Raw genomic sequence first — 19487 nt, 5'->3', positions numbered from 1 at the left:
GGCCAAATAGCCTTCTCTGTTGTACGTCAGAATACTTCCATATCTCAATAAAATTGACTTCAGTCATTGAGTGTTAAATAGCAACAGATAATACTGTTGTTAGTTAGTTGAACTTTATACTTCTAGTTAAGGAATTGAATACAAAAAAACATTTATATTGATTGCACAAGTTAAAAATATTTAGTCAAAAATCATGCAAAATCAGACCCGCACATATAGTCAGCCATGTATCAATACATTGATCTTCACCAAAAAGTTCAAAAGAAAATAATGCCCTGGTCTCATTTGCATCTATAGTTTAAAGAAACCAGCATTTCACATATAAACCCAACAGAATTCATTTAAAAGAAGTTCCATAGTTGGCACAAATTAAGGTAGGAATTAAGAAACAAACCCAATGAGAAAAATGAGATATGTAATAACAAGCACATCCGTAATATGACAGCCTGCAAATAAGATGTCAGCCTGGCCTTTGAGAGAGTATGTGTCTCTTCACAATACTCTTCAGAGAGAGGGAACTTCCTGTTGAGCCCATACCAGCCATATTGCATGTAGTTTTGACCTCACTGCCCAAGAAAGAATCTACATTCCATTTAGCAAAGACACCAAAGATTCACTTGACTGCTTCCAAGAGTGGTTAGTTTGTTCTGCGAGTAGAGAAGGAGTAACCCGGGACTATATTTCTTTAGAATTGAAACAAAATAATCTTAAAGGGCTCAACAGGCTGGATAGGGGGAGGGACGTCCAGGTCCAGGAGTCAGTTTCCAAACAAGGGATAGGCCATTTGGGACCAAAACAAGGAGAAATTTCTACAGAGGGTAGATAATCTTCAGAATTCCTACATTGGGAGACAACAGAGGCTCATTTGTTGTGTTTATTTAAAACTTGGAGCAAATTCAGCTGAAACACGATTATTGTACTTGCTTTGGTCGGAGTAACATCTGAACAAAGATTGAATTACCTCCATAGAATGTTTCCTTGCATTCCCTTCAGAGACAGCAAGAGGGAGCTGCACATGAAAACACAGTCCGTTACAAGCAGCAAGAGAAAGTTGTTCTTTTGTACCAACTATCTATCAAACCCCCCTCGCCTGTATCCTCCTATTACCCGTCACGCTTTGTCCCGTCTCTCCACTCCTCCAGTTTTCTTCCCACTCCCCTATAATCAGTCTGAAGAAGGGTAACCCAAAGCAGCACCTATCCATGTTCTCAGAGAGGCTGCCTGACCCGCTGAGTTACTCCAGCACTCTGTGTCTTTTGGTGTAAACCCACAGAGGCTGAGACAAGCCCACCTCAATCACCACAGTGCAAACATGGCGAGGTTAAGCTGCCAAACCTGCGACTGATCATTTTAGGAGCTTTGCGAGCCAGGTTTGACAGAGAGGATCAGCACCTGAAACATTAACTGTTTCTCTTTCCACAATGCTTTGTTTACTGAATTTTCTGCTTTTATTGTAAATTAGAACATTGACAACATCCACTGGCAGTACACAGTACTGCACAAAACACCTTTTATTCCCCCTGTAGCTAACAAACAAAAACATTTCCCAGAGGAAAACTGTAAATTTTTGTTTTAGTCAAGATGAAGACATTCAGACCTGTCCAAATGCTTCGCGCGTTTCAGACCTGCAACTAACTAACCTGCACAATTGCCGTTGCAGTGACGCCAACCAGCTTTGGGGAGACACAACCCCAAAGCAAGCTGCACCTTCGGCCAGCTGTATGCAAGGTAAACCAGAAGTTCACACAGTTATTGGAGTTCTTTTGCCCGTTAGACAAAAGAGCAAAACGTACAAAGTATTGGGAACTCTGGGAAAAGTATCTGTTCATTAACAAGTTTGTGACGAAAACAAAGCTTAAACAGCATCAACGATTTCGGTTTTCACAGAGTGCGAGTAATCCTGCAGAGGGAGTGTTGGCTGCAGTGTCCAATCGGTTTGAGTCTCTTGAGAAGCAAGCAGCTTCTTCTCTCCAAATGCCACTTGAATACCTGGAAGCAAAAAGGATATCACTGCAGCTTAAAGTCATAGAGTCATACTGCATGAAAACAGGTCCCGTCGGCTCAACTTGCCCACAAGTGTTGTAACAGAGTGGAAGTATTTTGATATGAACCCTATTACAGGAGGTCCCCAGGTTATCACAGGGTTCTGTTCGTGAGAACTGTTCCTGGGTCGGACATGAACAGGAAGTGTTTGGGAGATGTTCACAGTAACAGCCGTGACAGGAGAGCAGTCAGGTCCCGTCAACCGGACTCATTGACTCTGTGAGTGAATGAGCAAGTCTCCTCATTCCTCCCAGCTCTCCTCAGCTCCACCAAGCTCTCCATCGTTGTGGCTCTGCAGAGCGGTGGGGGGAGAAGTCAAGTGGAACTGCCTCTTTCCCACCAAGCAGAAGATGCCTGCAGCCCCGCAGCATCCAGCAAAACCATTCCCATCCACTCCCAAATGCTTGTTCATAGATACTGGGTGTCCATAAATCTGACACTCGTAGCTCAGGGAGGGCCTGTATATTTGGACATGTTGAGATCGCACCTGGCGTATAGATCTGGTCTCCTTGCCTATAGCAATTGCCACTTGTATGCCATAGGGAAGCAGTACTGGAAAGATTCTCTAGACTGTCTCCAGAGAGACTGGGTTTGCTGTGCATTGAGTGGTCTGGGAATATATATTTTAGCTGTTCCAAGGAGAGGAGATCGCATTGAACATAACAATCTTAAAAAAGTTTAACAGTTGAGTTTTTAGAGATAATGCGCGGAAATAGGCCCTTCGGCCCCCCAAGTCCGCACCGTCCAGCGATCCCAGCACATTAACACTGTCCTACATGCGCTAGGGACAATTTACACTAATACCAAGCCAATTAACCTACAAGCCTGTACATCTTTGGAGTGTGGGAGGAAACCAAAGATCTCGGAAAAAACCCAAGCGGTCACGGGAAGAACTTACAAACTACTCCGTACAGACGGCACCCGGGTCTCTGGCACTGCAAGCGCTCGCTGTAAGGCAGCAACTCTACCGCTGCTCCACTATGCTGCCCAGGCTGGAGTCAGGGATGACGTTTGCCTAGCTAAGGAACTCTAGACCAGGGTTCAGCGTCAAGATAAGGGGTAGGCCATGTAGGACTGAAAATAAGGATTAATTTTTCCATTCAGTTGGTGGAAAGTTGCTGGAATTCTCTACCCTGGTGGAACATGAAGACTCAGTCATTTAAGACAGAGAGAAATTTATTGCTGGATATTAGGGTAAATCAAAGGATGTGGGAGCTGTGCAGGAAAATGGGAGCTCTGGTAGAAGATCACCCCAATCCGGATGAATGGCAGAACAGACATGAGAGGCAGCTCACTCTCAAGTGCCAACCTTAGCTCAGTGGTGGCACTTACACCCACATCATGATAGGGTCACCCCACTTCACAACGAAAATGTCCCAACAAACACGCCCAATGTTAGAGGGAGTGCTGGAACAGGCATTAAACCGGGTTCTTGCTCGGTCTCAGATAGAAGCAAACGATCTTTAACACTCCATGGAATCTATATGCTCCACACAAGTGCACTAAAAGAATACACAGCGGCATGGTTGCGCACGGTAGAGCTGCTGCCCCACAGCGCCAGAGACCCGGGTTCAATCCTGACTACTGGTGCTGCCTGTACGGAGTTTGTACGTTCTCCCAGTGACCTGCATGGGTTTTCTTCAGGGTCTCTGGTTTTGTTCCACACTCAAAAGACGTACATGTTTGTAAGTTAATTGCATTTGGTATAATTGTAAAAAAAAAAATCTCCCTTGTGTGTTGGATAGCTTTAGTGTGCGGGGAATCGCTGGACAGTGTGTACCCAGTGGGCTGATGGGCCTGTTTCCGCACAATATATCTCTAAACTAAACTACACTAATCTGATCACTCACTACGACTGCTGGCCAAACAGCCGGCATGTCCTTTCATTTGGGAACCAGGATTTCCCATCAAACTTACAAAATATTTAAAAAATAAACCTGCTATAACATCAAGGACAGCTTTGAGGTGTACCATTAACAGCATTCAAGCATGATTTTGTGTGAAAATAATGCAAACTTTGATGTTCTCCTTAAATGTAACTCAATGGGTTGTTAAAGTGAAGTCTGAAATTAGTAAAATTTGGGCCACATTGAAGAGAGGAGACAAGGAGAATTTTTTTTAAAGAAAGGAGATGAGGAGGGATTTCTTTAAGAAAGGAGATGAGGAGGAATTTCTTTAGCAGAGGGTGGTGAATCTGTGGAATACATTGCCACAGAAGAATGTGGAGGCCAAGTCAATGGATATTTTTAAGGTGGAGATTGACAGATTCTTGATTAGTACAGGTGTCAGGGGTTATGGGGATAGAAAGATCAGCCATGATTGAATGGTAGAATAAGGCACAGTGCTAGCATTTATTTCAAGAGGGCTAGAATACAAAAACAGGGATGTAATGCTGAGGCTCTACCAGGTGTTGGTCTGGCCACATTTGGAGTACTGTGAGCAATTTTGGCACTATATCGTAGGAAGGATGTGCTGGCCCTGGAGAGGGTCCAGAGGGGGTTTACAAGAATGATCCCAGGAATGAGTGGATTAACATATGATGAGCATTTGATGGCTGGAGTTCAGAAGAATGAGAGGGAACTTCATTGAAATGTACCGAATAGTAAAAGGCTTGTGCCGAACGCACTATAGTGCCGAACGCACTATAGAGTGAATGTGGAGAGGATGTTTCCACTAGTGGGAGAGTCTAGGAATAGAGGTCATAGCCTCAGAATTAAAGGGTGTTTCCTTTAGGAAGGAGATGGGAAGGAATTTATTTAGAGGGTGGTAAATCTGTGGAATTATTTGCCACACAAGGCGGTGGATAATTGTAAAGTAAAGATGGATAGATTCTTGATTAGTACGGTGTCAAGGTTTATGGAGAGAAGGCAGGAGGATGGGGTTAGGAGGGAGAGATAGATCAGCCATGACTGACTGGCGGAATAGACTTGATGGGCTGAATGGCCTAATTCTGCTCCTATTACTTATAACCTTCGTATACTTGATGGGCAGAATGGCCTAATCCTGCTCTAACTTATGAAGAATGGAAATTCCAACCAGGAACATGATGTTTTACAGGTAAACCTTGCCCCAGGTGGAGTCAGGACACTAGGTCTCAGTCAGTAAGAGGTGTACAGATACATCTACATTCCCAACCATGCATCCCTTTAGCCGGATCGTCTCGACACGTAACGTCACCCATTCCTTCTCTCCAGAGATGTTGCCTGTCCTGCTGAGCCTGATCTCTGATGACGATGAGAAGGCCTACCAGGAGGAGGTGGCTGATCTGGCACTCTGGTGTCAGGACAACAGCCTCCTCTTGAATATGAAAAAAACGAAGGAGCTGATCGTGGACTTTAGGAGGGCACATCACCCGAGGACGTACACACCATTGGAGATAAATGGGGATACTGTGGATAGGGTGAGCTGCTTTAAATACCTGGGAGTCCACATCTCAGAGGATCTGACATGGACATCACACACTGCAGCACTGGTGAGTAAGGCAAGGTAGCGCCTTTACCACTCAGGCAATTGAGGAAATCCAGAGTGTCTCTGAAGATCCTCCAGCGCTTCTACTCAGCGGCTGTGGAAAGCATCTTGCCCGGAAACATCACGATTTGGTTTGGGAACTGCTCTGCCCAGGACAAGAAGGCTCTGCAGAGTGTAGTGCATTCGGCCAAACGCACTATGAGAACTACACTCGCCGCCCCCTGCAGGAACTATACATCAGAAGGTGCAACTCCAGAGCCAACAAGTTCATGGGAGACACCTTCCACCCCAGCAATGGACTGTTCCAGCTGCTACGGTCAGGCAAACGCCTCCGTTGCCATGCTGTGAAAACATGGATGAGAGGATGAGAAGGAGTTTCTTTCCAGAGGCCATTAGGACTGTAAACTCCTATCTCACCAGGGACTAATTTACTATACCAATTTACTGTTGTGTGATGTCTTTTTAAAATTGCTGTTTTTTCCTGGTTTCCTCCCACAAATATGTAATATGTGAATATGTGATTCTGTTCCATTCTGTTTTGTAGTTTTTTTGCACAAATCCACAAGCTTTGCCACTCTTCATTTCACGGCACATCTCGTATGTGTATGTGACGAATAAACCCGACTTGACTGGAGTTACTCCAGCTGTTTGTGTCTATCTTTGGTTAAACCAGCAGCTGCAGTTCCTTTCTACACAGATACAACTTTGGTCATTCCCATTCCTCCACAGGGAGGAAGGAAAGAACTCCCTCCACTCCAGTGTCATATTAACAAGATCACAACTGGGAATTAAACAAAAACTAGGGTTGATTTCAATGTGCCCCGAATTTTAAAATAGCAATTGCAGAGGGGACCCATTGCTCAGCCTGACATAACTTACCAACTGTTCTGACTTTGGGTTTGATTGTGGTTTGAATTTTCTTGTTGTGCAGTTGATTCACTCCACAGAATCTGTTCACTCTACACAACTGATTGCTCAGTCCGACAGGTGTGCGGTTGATCATGCTGCCCGTGCTTGTCGATCGCCTGATCTTTGAAGATGGTGGGCAGTTGTTCGTAGAGGGGACATTTGCGGTCAGGGTGCAGCCGTCGCTCGAGCTGATCAAGCTGGACGTCCCGTTGGCGTTCTTAAAGCTCTCTTCGTCTGTGGTCTCGTGGATGGTGTACATGACCGAGGTGCTGGCGTCAAACAGCTGGTGTATGACCTGCAACAGCAGAGACAGGGTTAACTATTCTGTCACGAAGGGGGGGAGAAAAAAAAGGACAGTGCATTTTGAGAGACAACTGGTAGGGATGGCAGTACTGTTCTTTTACGGCCTTCTGTAGAAGTATCCTGTGTTCTGATCCGCTTGCTGGACGGACCTGGACATTCGGTGGGCTGGCTGACCGCCGTGTCCATTTTCAGCTTGTGCCTGGGGGAAGAATAATTAAAGTAATTTTATAAAGATGAGTCAACTGAACTGACAAAGAACGTGCAAGTACAATATTAGTTGAGAACAACTGATTAACATTAACAATTTATCCATCCAAAATTTTCAATGTGTTACATTAGGGCGGCCTTACAGTGCCAGAGACCCGGGTTCGATCCTGACCTCGGGTGCTGTCTGTACGGAGTTTGTACGTTCTCCCTCTGTCCACGTGGGGCTTTTTTGGGTGCTCCGGTTTCCTCCCACATTCCAAAAACATGTAGGTTTGTAGGTTAATTGGCTTCTGTAAATTGCCCCTAGTGTGTAGGATAGAACTAGTGTATGGGTGATCGATAGTCCAGGTTGGGACTGACTTCATCCATTTCGCCACTTACTTCAATCCAGCACTCATATTCACCTGGACCATTTCCGACATCTCCCTACCGTTTCTGGACATCACTATCTCAATCGCAGGTAATAAACTACTGACACTTCTTCCCACCCTGCTTCCTGTAAGGACTCTATCCCCCTACTCCCAATTCCTCCATCTACACCGCATCTGCACCCAGTATGAGGTGTTCCAAACCAGGGTATCGGAGAGGTCCTCATTCTTTAGGGAACGGGGGTTCCCCTCTTCAACTATAGATGAGGCTCTGACCAGGGTCTCCTCAATATCCCGTAGCTCCACTCTCACTCCCCATCCCCCCACTCGTAACAAGGGCAGAGTCCCCCTTGTCCTCACCTTCCACCCTACCAGCCGTCACATACAACAAATAATCCCCCGACATTTTCGCCACCTCCAACGGAATCCCACCACTGGCCACATCTTCCTATCTCCTCCCCTTTCAGCTTTCTGCAGAGACCGCTCCCTCCTTAATTCCTTGGTCAATTCATCCCTTCCCACCAAACCACCCTCTCCCCTGGTACTTTCCCTTGCAACCACAGGAAATGCTACACTTGTCGCTTTACCTCCCCCCTCGACTCCATCCAAGGACCCAAGCAGTCTTTCCAGAGATTAACCTGCACCCCCTCCAACCTCATCTATTGTATCCACTGCTCTAGGTGTCAACTGCTCTACATCGATGAGACCAAGTGCAGGCTTGGCGATCGCTTCGCCCAACACCTCTGCACAGTTCGCATTAACCAACCTGATCTCCCGGTGGCTCAACTCCCCTTCCCATTCCGAATCCGACCTTTCTGTCCTGAGCCTCTTCCATGGCCAGAGTGAGTCCCATCGCAAATTGGAGGAGCAGCACCTCATATTTCCGTTTGGGTAGTTTACACCCAAGCGGCATGAACCTTGACCTCCAATTTCAGGTAATCCTTGCTTTCTCCCTCTTTCCCCTCCCCAGTTCTCCCAGAGCCTACTGTCTCCGCCTCTTCCTTTCTTCTTCCCCTCACCCCCACATCAAACTGAAGAAGGGTCTCGACCCAAAACGTCACCTATTCCTGCCTCACCCGCTGAGTTTCTCCAGCATTCCTGTCTACCTATGGGTGATCGATGGTCAGCTTGGACTCCAAACGGGGCTGAAGTGCCAGAAATCTGGACAGCCATTAATAATCATAGGCCCCCCATCTCTCCCTCATGATCTGAGGTTGGGCTCTGGGGTTATATTTAAGGGGAACATGTCAGATGTTCAGGCCCCCTTCGGACCATAGCACAGGGAGCATCTTTGCACCCGATGAAAGACGGGATCCAAGCCTCAAAGCAGAGCCGTGTGTTGGTATAAATCTCGCCGCCCTGGTGTTGCCAAGGAATGCCTTGTTAGTCATCCAACCTGAGGGATCCCCAGCCCGTCAATCACCACCCCCATATCTCAATTTAAGGGGAACATTAATGCATTTCGTTGTCTCTGTACTGCCGCCCAACGCTACTGCCGCCCAACGCTACTGCCAAGGACACGATTCCCTACCCTCCTCCACCGGTTTGACACCACCCATCCCAATACACAGCCACTGCTCCCCAACTGGCCCATGTATCCGCCTCCGTCCCAACTCTGTTTGCCCCCTCCACAGCCCACACAATGCAAGAAAACCAGCAAATGACACAAAGTGTTGGTCACTCAACAGGTGAAACAGTATCTGTGGAGAACGTGAATAGATGATGTTTCATGTCGGGACCCTTTTTCAGTCGAAGGGCCGAAACTTCACCTATCCATGTCCTTCAGAGATGCTGCCTGACCCGCTGCGTTACTCCAGCACAGTGCGTCGTTTTTTTTTTGCGAACCAGCATCTGCAATTCCTTTTTTTCTGTGAAGAAACCAGCAAGTTGATCACAAAAGCAGCTGACAAATAATTGGTGCTGAAAGCACTCAGCATCAGAAAAACAAATTGTGCTTCATGGCAAGGGTTAAGCTAAAACATTATATCTTTTTCCCCTCTCCATAAGATGCTGTCTAGCCTGCTGAGTATACCTAGAATTTTCTCACTTTATTTCATACTGCCAACATTTGCAGCATTTTGCTTTTCAGCTGTTCTTCTTCTTATCGAGACCACATCACAAGATTAGAAATTGTTCAGCCAGAGCTGAACACACTTCTCAGCATCTGCATACAATGCGTCTTGCGTGTCTTGTACGTGGTGGTGGAAAGATTTGTGGAAACAGGGCCGCGACGTGAACGCTCTTTCCTTGACCCCTTTCAGCTGTTGACCAATAAAATTAGAGTCCAACTTGCCCATGAAGCCCCATTGAATGACTGAGGGTCTCCACAAGGAATGCTGACCACAAGCAAAATTGGTTGATGTTGTAGTGGTCCACACGTTGCGTAAACACTCTGTTTTTATAATTAACAGATGCAGCCCCGTCACTCATGCGCACATTGTTAATATTTTACTACTATTGTGCCATCGCTCGTGAGCACACCCGAGTTCCACTCCAACTGCCGATCCTTCGAATTCCAACTGCCGCCTTTGAATTCCAACCGCCTAACGGGCCCGCCCCCCTGACCACGTGATTGGTCGGCCCAGACCACGCCTGGTCCACGCGAGAGTTCGAGCCCGACCAACGATGGTTCGATACCAAAATGGCTCGGGCCGCCACATGCCCCCCCCCCCCCCCCCCCCCCGAACCAATGTAATGGAAGCGGTTAGGTTCACAAGTGAGGCGGCCCGATCTCGTGTATGGATCTCGTGTGTTTGGGGTCGCAGCTGGCAGAGTTGAGGGCGGGTGCGGTCGTGACGGTGGATGCCCTCTACGGTGGGGTTGTGCTACCTGCCCTGGTTTGTCAATGTTCAAGTGCGCCGGATTAAGACTGTCTACGGAGAGAGTCTCGTGCCTGCTGTCCATGTTAATGACAAAAGTCGTGGTGCCGTGTTGCAGTACCTGGAAAGGACCCTCGTAAGGCCTTTGCAGTAGCGTACGGTGCGAATCGCAATGAAGAAAGACGTACTGGCAGTCCTGGAAGGTGGCGGGACGTTGGAACTGGCGAGAGTGCCTACCTTCTCCCGAAGGCGCATCAGAATGGTCGTGGGTGGTTCCTGATTTCCACGTACCGCTTGGATGAAGTCCCCGGGACCGTAAGCGGGGGCGCCGTACGCCAGCTTGGCCGAGGAAATTGCCAGGTCTTCTTCCGAGGCACTGCATATATGCCCAGCAGGACCCACGGCAACTCGTCCATTATGCCCGAGCACGCGAGCCGTGCTTTTAGGGATGCCTTCAGGTGTCAGTGAAAACGCTTCACTAGGCCGTTTGCTTGCGGGTGGTAGGCCGTAGTGTGGTTCAGCTGAGCGCCAAACAGCCGGACCACTGCTGACCACAACTCGGAGGTGAACTATGCACCTCTGTCGGAAAAGATATCCACCGGCACACCAAAGTGGGCGATCCAGTGGTCAGTGAGGGCACGTGAACACGTCGCAGTGGAGGTATCCGAGAGCGGGATGGCTTCCGGCCATCTCGTGAATCGGTCCACGATAGTGAAGAGGTGGATGACACCTCTGGATGGGGGCAGCGGTCCAATGATGGCGACGTGGATGTGGTAGAAACGCCGGTGTGGCAGGGCGAAATTCTGCAGCGGCGCCTTGATGTGTCGCTGAATCTTTGTGGTTTGACAGGGAATGCACACCCTAGCCCAGTTGCCAACCAGTTAGCGCAACCCGTGCCACATGAACATGGCTGCCATCAGTGCCGTTGTTGCCAGGATGGAAGGGTGAGCCAAACCGTGGTGTCAGCGGCCCAAATCGCATATCCTCCAACAACAGGCTTGAGTTGGAAAGCCTAGGCAGCGTTCTTGAGGCCGAAAGGCATCGGTGGGAACTCAAAGGGCTGTCTGAACTCGTCTGCGGAACTCGTCCTTGGCCAGTTGGACCTTGTCAGGGGGCAGCCTGCATGCGCGTGCATGGAGTGGCGGTCCGATGGTGGGGATATGGTGCTTTACCCCATGCTTAAGGCTGGCCATTGTGAGCTGGGGGGTTATGATGTTGGGGAAATCGGCCAAGATCTGGGCGGACTTGTTGTCGGAGGTCACCAAGCCGAGATGTGGCGCAATCAATTCAGCGTGGCGCAAGGCGATCGACTCGAACGTCTCAGAATTGACGAGCGTTGTCCCTTCACGTCAACTACGCCCAGAAGAAATCGGCGCCCAGCAGAGATTAGGAAATGTCGGCACTACTTGAAGTGACAGGAAGGTGAACCTTCCTGAGGACCCCATACGTCTTGATTATGCTGCCGTTGGCGGCGGCCAGAGGAGATCCCCTCTTTCTAGAATGAGTGTCGGCCCCCGATGGACACAAAACACTGACATCTGTTCCCGTGTCCACAAGAAAATTGCACCCCGAATGACAGTCCCAGGTGTAGAGAAGGCGATGCTTCTGGCTGGTCGTAGTAGCCACTACTGGCGGCCGGCCGAGGCGTTTCCCTGGATGCGTGCAGGGTGGTCAGCTCAGAACCCCACCTTTGGTGGTAGTAGCACCACGTACCTTTGCCGGCGTTGCTCATGGCCGGCCTCACTGCCGTGCCTTCCGGTGGATGCTGGAACAGGCCGCTTGACCCGCCGAGGCACCACCACCACCCAACTGATGGTGGCTCCACCATGCTGATTGGCCTTCCACAGCACGTCCGCACGGGCAACCAGCCGTCGGGGGTCGGTGAAATTGTGGTCCACTAGGAGCAGGCGAATATCATCAGGCATCCGCTCGAGGAACACTTGTTCGAACGCAGGTCTTGTGTCTGTCCATCAAGGCGAGCATTTCATCCATAAGCACGGACAGCTTGCGGTCACCTGGGCCATCCATGTGCAGGATCCTGGCTGCCCTGTCGTGGCGGCTGAGACCAAAAGTGCGCAAGAGGAGCGTTTTGAGGCCCTCGTAATTGGCGTCGGCTGGTGGCTGGTGAAGGTAATCGATTAGGCGCCTGGCGGTGTCCTGGTTCAGCGCACTGACCACTTACTAGAATTTGGTGGCATCGGCAGTGATGTGGAACTGAGCTTCAGCCTGTTCAAACCACATGTGGGGTTGTGATATCCAGAAAGCGGGCAGTTTGATCGTAATTGCATTTTGCTGGTCTGGGTTGTCAGCTGCAAACATGATAAAATCCAAAATAGGCCGTTTTGGATCGTCGGGGTCACCACTGTAGAGGTCCACGCGTTGTGTAAACACTCTGTTAAATAATTAACCGATACAGCCCCATCACTCACACGGGCATCGATAATATTTTACTACTACTGTGCCGTCGCTCGAGAGCACACCCAGGTTCCACTCCAACTGCCGATCCTTTGAATTCCAATTGCCGCCTTTGAATTCCAACCGCCTAACGGCCCGTTCTCCTGACCGCGTGATTGATCGGCCCAGATCACGCCCAGTTCACGCGAGAGTTCGTGCCCGACCAACGATGGTTCAATAGCAAAATGGCTCAGGCCGGCACAACGTAAATTTAAACTTGACCAGGGTCAGCTTACAGGCACAGTCTTTGGACTCCTGGGACATGGGAACAGTGCGTGTGCACGGGTGACTATTCATATTAGATAACTTGCATATGTTGGGATGGGATTCTCTAATTGTGCGAATGAAGAACAGGAATGGATATCAGGATGCAACTTTAAAAATAAAAGCAAAATCTACAAAAAGGATTAGCTGAACCAAACACCACCAGCACAGAAAGTGAAACTGAACTGGCTGGAATTCAACTGGGGAAGTCTAAAAGAGCATCACCATACCCAAATCCAGAACGTGCAGCAGACCTGGTCAGTGAAAAACAGTTATCTGGAATCAGATTGCTATAGCTATAACAAAGCTAAATATACAGTTCAGTTTAGTTTAGTTTAGAGATACACTGCGGAAACAGGCCCATTGGCCCACCGAGTCTGCGCCGACCAGCGATCCCCACACACTAACGCTATCCTACACACACAAGGTACAATTTACATTTATACCAAGCCATATAGCCTACACACCTGTACGTCTTTGGAGTGGGGGAGGAAACTGGAGTTTCCCCAGAGGAAAACCACACGGTCACAGAGAGAACGTACAAACTCCTTACAGACAGCACCCTTGGTCAGGATTAAACCCAGGTCTCTGGCGCCGTAAGGCTGCAACTCTACCACAGCCCCACCATGCCGATCAGCATCACACGAGAGATTTAGAGATGCCGGAGAATGAATCATTCAATGTTGAGGCTGCTGAAACTGAAAGCAAGGATAAGGGGAATTTTACCACAGAGGTAAGAAAAGAAGCTGGCATGTGCCTCTGTGGGGCAGCCAAAGAGCCATAGAATATGGAAACAGGCCCTTCAGCCTAACTTGTCCATGTTGACCAAATTTTTAGTCTGGTCCCATTTGCCAGCATTTGCACCATGGTCACACCTTCTTTACTAATGTAGATACCAGGCTTGGCACCACACGGCTGAAAGGAAAAAAAGAAAGATACCACTGAGGCAGTGGTAAAAGCAGAAGAGTTGAGAGAGGAAATCTCATCCATTACACTGGATGTGAGGTTGCAGTTGTCAGGGTTGTTGCAGGCTGAAAATAAATGTTGGTTACTAGCCTGTTCCATGAAATGCAGGTTGGAAAGAGAAGGGGAATAATCAGGTAAACCACAGAACGGGTAAGGCTGAACTGGCAGCGAAGCAAGTGAAACTGAATGGATTCGGACACGAGCAGAAAGCAGCACTGACGAGTCAATGCGAGAGGCAGAATAGGGAAGAGAATCAAGCAGGTCTAGTCTCAAGAAAGAACATTCCACATCTCCCACAAAGTTGTAGGCATTGCTTGGTCCCAGACAACTCCCACAGCAACTAGTACCAAGTTCCCCTTTAGGCTCCAGAGTGAAAACATGTTCGATCAGGTTGAAGGAATCTCAGTCAGGCTCTGTTTGAGAAAGGCAGAGAGGGATATCCACCTCTTCTGATGCAGAGCAGAGGTGATGGGGTATTGTCTGTACACGCCACTGAATATAATCCAAGTTTGTCCAACCTATCCTTATAGCTAATGCTCTCTAATCCAGGCAGTATTCTGGTAAACCTCTTCTGCACCTTCTCAATGCCTCCACACCCTGACTATAATGGGGCAACCAGAACTGTACACAATACTCTAATTGCGGACTGACCAACGCGTTATAAAACTGCAACATGACCACTTGACACTTATGTGTAGGAAGGAACTACAGGTGCAGGTTTAAACCGAAATGCCAACCATTCCTTCTTTCCAGAGATGCTGCCTGTCCCGCTGAGTTACTCCAGCTTATGCTTATTCTCGACACTTATATTCAATAATTAGCATCTTTGTGGCTGACACTAAAATTGGAGGGACCATGGACAATTTAAGAAGTTTATTTAAGATTACAACAGAAACTAGATGAACTGGGAAAGTGCGCGGAAGGAAGGGCAGGTGTAATTTAACTCTAACAAGTGTGAGTTTATATATTTTGGTAAGATAAACCAGGACAGGACTTACAAACTTAATGGTAGGCTCCTGAAGAGTGCTGTGGAACTTAGGGAGACTTACAGTAGTTCATAGTTCCCTGAAACTGGTGACACGGGTAGACAGAGTGAAGAAAATTTGGCTGGCTTCCCTTCATTGGTCAGTGCATTGAGTACAGAAGTTGGTTCATCATATTGCACTTGTACAAATTGCTGAGAATATTGTGCACATTTCTAGTCGCCCTGCTATGGGAATATTATCATTAAAATGGAAAGGGTGAGGATGTTATTGGAAAGTTCAAATTATAAGGAGAGGCTGGGACTTTTACTTTGGCCATTAACAAACTGGGCTAGAGGGCTGTATAACTCTATGACTCTACATATACTGGGGACCATAACAAGAACCAGAAGCACCAATGTTGAATTATGACCCAGTAGCCAAAGGTTCCCTGTCTCTATTCTCACTAGCAGTCGAATGGGGCAGGTTTCTCTATGTCAAGTAAATTTGCCAATCACACGTCCAGTTGGGACACAGTTTCTTCTGGTGTTTTTGCCTGGTGCATTCGTCCAGCAAGTGGCCACCTCCCCGGTGAGGTGGTTGGCCAATGTGGTCCACTATTCCCAGAGTCCAGGCAAGCAATGTCTCTGTCACCAGTAACAGGGCTGACATTGAACACAAGGGACGAGATGTTTCTGCTGGACTGCAGAGATCCTGCTAGAGACAGAAGGCGATCGGAAGATTCAGATTCAGATTCAGATTCAATTTTAATTGTCATTGTCAGTGTACAGTACAGAGACAACGAAATGCATTAGAAGATGGAAGATGGACAAAGCGAATAAATTGTCAACCAAATTATAAAATTGTCTGCCTGCCTCCTAGACGGGAAGATCCAAGAGAGTTAGCAGGTTCTGATGGACCAGCTAAAGATGCAGTTTAATGGGGTATTTATGTCTTGCTTCTTGCATCAGTTTCCTACACACAAGAAAATTGGTGTAAGAGTAGGCCACTTGGCCTCTCATGCCTACCCTGTCGTTCAAGGCTGCAGGCCCTTTTTTTAACTAGTATCCCCATCAATCCTTGCTCTCCATCCATTACCCTAAATATTCACTCCCTCCACTACCATTGCACACTGACTGCAACGTGTACCCGCTGCAAATGTGCACTGCAATTGCTCGACTGCAACGTTGTCTCCCAAACCCATGCCAAACACATCGTGCAGGTTCCGCACCTCATGTACCATCTTAGAATTAAATAGTCTCCAGATCGCAATCCAGGAACTCCCCACCAAAGTGCGCTATAGCAGCACCTTTGCCAGAAGGATTGCAGTGATCCATGAAGACAGTTCACCATCACTTTCTCAAAACGGAGTAAGGGGAAGGGCACTAAAGGCTCGTTTGTGATGCCCAGATCATAAACCACAAATAATTACAAAAATACTGCTTAGACTCTCATACCATTCTAACTCCAGGAAGTCTCAGATATTTAATCGCCAGCAAACAGTAGAATGCTAAATAATATAATCTGCACCCAGCAAGCTCCCAAATACAGCGACACCGATAGCGACGGAAAGACAAAACAGGACTTGCCCTTCTTTAAGCCACCAAGAAAACTTCAACAAGGCCAGAAATAAACTTTACAACAAAAGGGAAGCGAGAAACAGAAATTAACTTTTCATTAACTTTTCACTCCCAAGGGTGAATCGTGGACCAGAGGATATAGGTTTAAGGTGAAGGGGCAAAGATTTAATAGGAATCTGAGGGGCAACTTTTTCTCACAAAGGGTGGTGAGTGTATGGAACAAGCTGCCAGAAGAGGTAGGTGAGACTGGGAATATCCCAAAGTTTAAGAAACACAGGTACATGGATAGAACACGTTTGGAGGGATATGGACCAAATGCAGGCAGGTGGGACATGTTGGTCGGTGTGGGCAAGTTGGGCAGAAGGACCCGTTTCCACACTGTACTCTATGACTCTATTTTCATTTGTTTCGAATCTTTACATTTCTAGCAGCAACACTTTTGGGAAATCATAATAATTACATTCTGAGACAAAAAAATTACAACTTCCCACTTTGACAGAAGAAACCTGTCATCGCACCAGAGTGAAATGGTCACCTTGGTTCAAAGGCTGCCTTCTCAGTCTCAACTATACTTCAGCAGTTCACCACTCAGGGGGAAATTAAATGGTAATATCACTATGCAGTACAGCCAAGCTGTGAACCATCCCACTTAAGATAACACATAATGCTGGAGTAACTCAGCGGGTCAGGCAGCATCTCTGGAGAAAAGGAATTGTGGACGTTTCGGGTCGAGACCTTTCATCAGACTGAGGTTTCCCACTTACATCTATAAACATGGGGTCAAATTTACAGAAATTGGGGTGAGGGGGTCAGGTGAATTTGCAGCCAAAATAAACATTTAGAAAGTAGGAGGGTGTAAAAAGCTTGTAAAAATGGACGTCACAACTTCACATTGCAAAGGCATTTTGAGCCACAATGCACTAAAAAGGAAGGGTTCTAGTAAAACATTCTGTTTTTCCTGTTGGGAGTCATAAAACCGCATGGAAAGTGTAGTCCTGGACTTCCCAGTTCCGCTTCAAACATGTGCTAGAGCAACTTTTACAACCGGCTACTGGTGGAGACCCAGCGGCAGTGCGGCACCCCTTCAGTTGGGCACCTCTCCTCAAGTCTCGGGGTGGGGGTTGGGGCTCCTGATTCAGGTCTGGCCCACCACTGCCACTGGCATTCACTAAAACTTCGGGGTGGCACAACACAGCTAGCTCTCCCCCAGGGAAGGTACTCAGATAGAGCAGGCCACGCCGGAGCAAGGATCTCTCCCGTGGCGAGGAAACCGCAGCCGTGGGCAGGCGAGGGGAGGGAAGGATGGGAGAGCTTCCACCGGGCGCCAAGCAAGAGTCCGATCAAAGCCCCGCAAGGCGTGGGACGCTACCTGTGGGGCGGCTCCTTGTCCTCCTCCTCCCCTTCCTCCTCCTGCTGCTGCCACCGCTTCTTCCTCAGGTGATGCAACAACAGCACTGCCGACATTTCCCAGCTCCTAGGCTGAACAATATCACCAGCCCACCCACCGTCTCTCGTCACTTCTGGTGCACGTCGGCGCGGCGACTGCCTGCCTGCTAACTCCGCCGCTATTGGGGAAAAACGAAATGAGGATTTAATTTTTTTCCAACGGACTAAAATGATTACCACTATGGGCAGATCGATGTCACAATTGCAAAGAAAGAATTGACAGGAGCACGCTGTTGCATTTGAAACCCTTCCACTTGAAACAAAACGGGCATCTTTTTTTTAAATCCTTCGTTGCAGAATTGCACAATAGTGGGTTCATTCAATTGGCTCCCAATTGCAATATTTGCATTGATTCTGATATTGGATTAATAACCTGGAGTTCTGAAAGTGGCGGTCACCGAAGTAAATAAGTTTGCGGTGGCCGAGAAACGATGGAGGAAACAGGCTTCCCATGGGCGGACTCGTAATGCACCTTTGCCATTTGCAGAAGTTACGTTTTGCATCAGACTTCACCGGTAAAGGAGTAGCAAATGGGAAGCCTCCTTCAAGACCCAAGGGTCCCGACCTGAAACGTGGTCTGTCCATTCTCTCCACTGATGCAGCCCGAGTCGCTGAGTTCCTCTAACATTATGTTTTTACTGAAGATTCCAGCATCCAGTCTTTTGTGTCTCCATGTTTTCTCTATTTCTCTGTCCTGAAAATTTGATCCGGACCAGAAGCGTTCACTCATTTCCCCTTTCCCAAGTAACTACTCGTTCTGTTTTTATTTCATTACAGCACCTAATGTTTTTTCATAAGCGCCAGTGACCCAGCTCTTGACCTTGGATGCTGTCTATGTGGAGCATATTCGTCCACTCAACCATAGCCCCCCACGGAAGGCCTGGTCCTCCAACGCAACCCATTCACCAAGGCAATATTCCACCACTCACCAGTTTCCCCAATGCAATATGTGACCACTCACGCATAGCAACTGCGCAGGGGCTGCTCATTTCACCTTATAGGGGGGTTGCACTATGGTAATCAGGTCAAAGTGCGTGCCGCATGGAGCAGTTCAATCCACGTGAAGGACATGGCGGCCGCGACACAGACTGTTAACACACGAAACGCGTACGTTCTTACCTGTTAAACGCCAAAATGGTCAATTTTTGCGCTGTAAACAATTGTGGGTGCTGTCATTGAAAGCGGGAAGGTATCAGGTTTAAACTTGTGTTATCTCATGGTGTGACGTCTTTTACAACGCGCGACTAATAGCCGCATTCATTGTCGTCAATTTGATTGCAATATTGTGGGGTTATTTTTTTGGGTGACAGAACGCTCTGAACCAAATGCTCTAGTATCTTTGCTCTGAACCCGAGCACCAAGGTGTAAGCTACCGAAGGAGCGCATCCCTCAGGACAGGCCCCATCACCTCCCTCCTCTCCCCTCCCCCCCGGGTCAGCGCTGTCCAGCCACAGCCGCCCTCCGCCCCGTCTCCCCATGGGCCGCACTATCACGGTCTGTGGGTTGGCAGCGCCCACGTACTGGGCCGAATGGAGCGGGGCCGCTGCTCCGAGCAGCGGACACACGGAGACGAAAACCCAGCAATGTCTCCGCCAGCTGCAGCAGAGTTGAGGACAGTCTGGTCCCTCTGCCCACCCAGAGTCACTGACTGCGCTGCACCGGCACCCCAATCTCCTCCTCCCCCCTCCGCCTGGGGTC

The 19487-nt window shown here is 48.3% G+C and overlaps 1 protein-coding gene across 4 annotated transcripts; it reads right to left on the bottom strand.

The window, feature by feature from the left end:
- Positions 1-96: 96 nt before the first annotated feature.
- Positions 97-18619, bottom strand: LOC129710691 (uncharacterized). 4 transcript variants are annotated; one of them, XM_055657857.1, is made up of 4 exons: positions 18163-18619; positions 6814-6922; positions 6391-6715; positions 97-1989 (listed from the first exon to the last, which is right to left on the bottom strand). In XM_055657857.1, exons 1-4 carry the CDS (start codon positions 18372-18374, stop codon positions 1856-1858), a joined length of 780 nt encoding a protein of 259 aa, XP_055513832.1. In that variant the 5' UTR covers positions 18375-18619; the 3' UTR covers positions 97-1855. The 4 variants fall into 4 exon arrangements, with proteins under 4 accessions (XP_055513832.1, XP_055513833.1, XP_055513835.1 ...); XM_055657858.1 differs by lacking the exon at positions 18163-18619 and adding an exon at positions 17713-17870; XM_055657860.1 differs by lacking the exon at positions 18163-18619 and adding an exon at positions 9331-9551.
- Positions 18620-19487: the final 868 nt, after the last annotated feature.

This window comes from Leucoraja erinacea, chromosome 28 (genome assembly GCF_028641065.1).
Source record: "Leucoraja erinacea ecotype New England chromosome 28, Leri_hhj_1, whole genome shotgun sequence".
Lineage (NCBI taxonomy): Eukaryota > Metazoa > Chordata > Chondrichthyes > Rajiformes > Rajidae > Leucoraja > Leucoraja erinaceus.
Note: the sequence above shows the minus strand (reverse complement) of the source record. Positions and strands in the feature narration are given on the sequence as shown.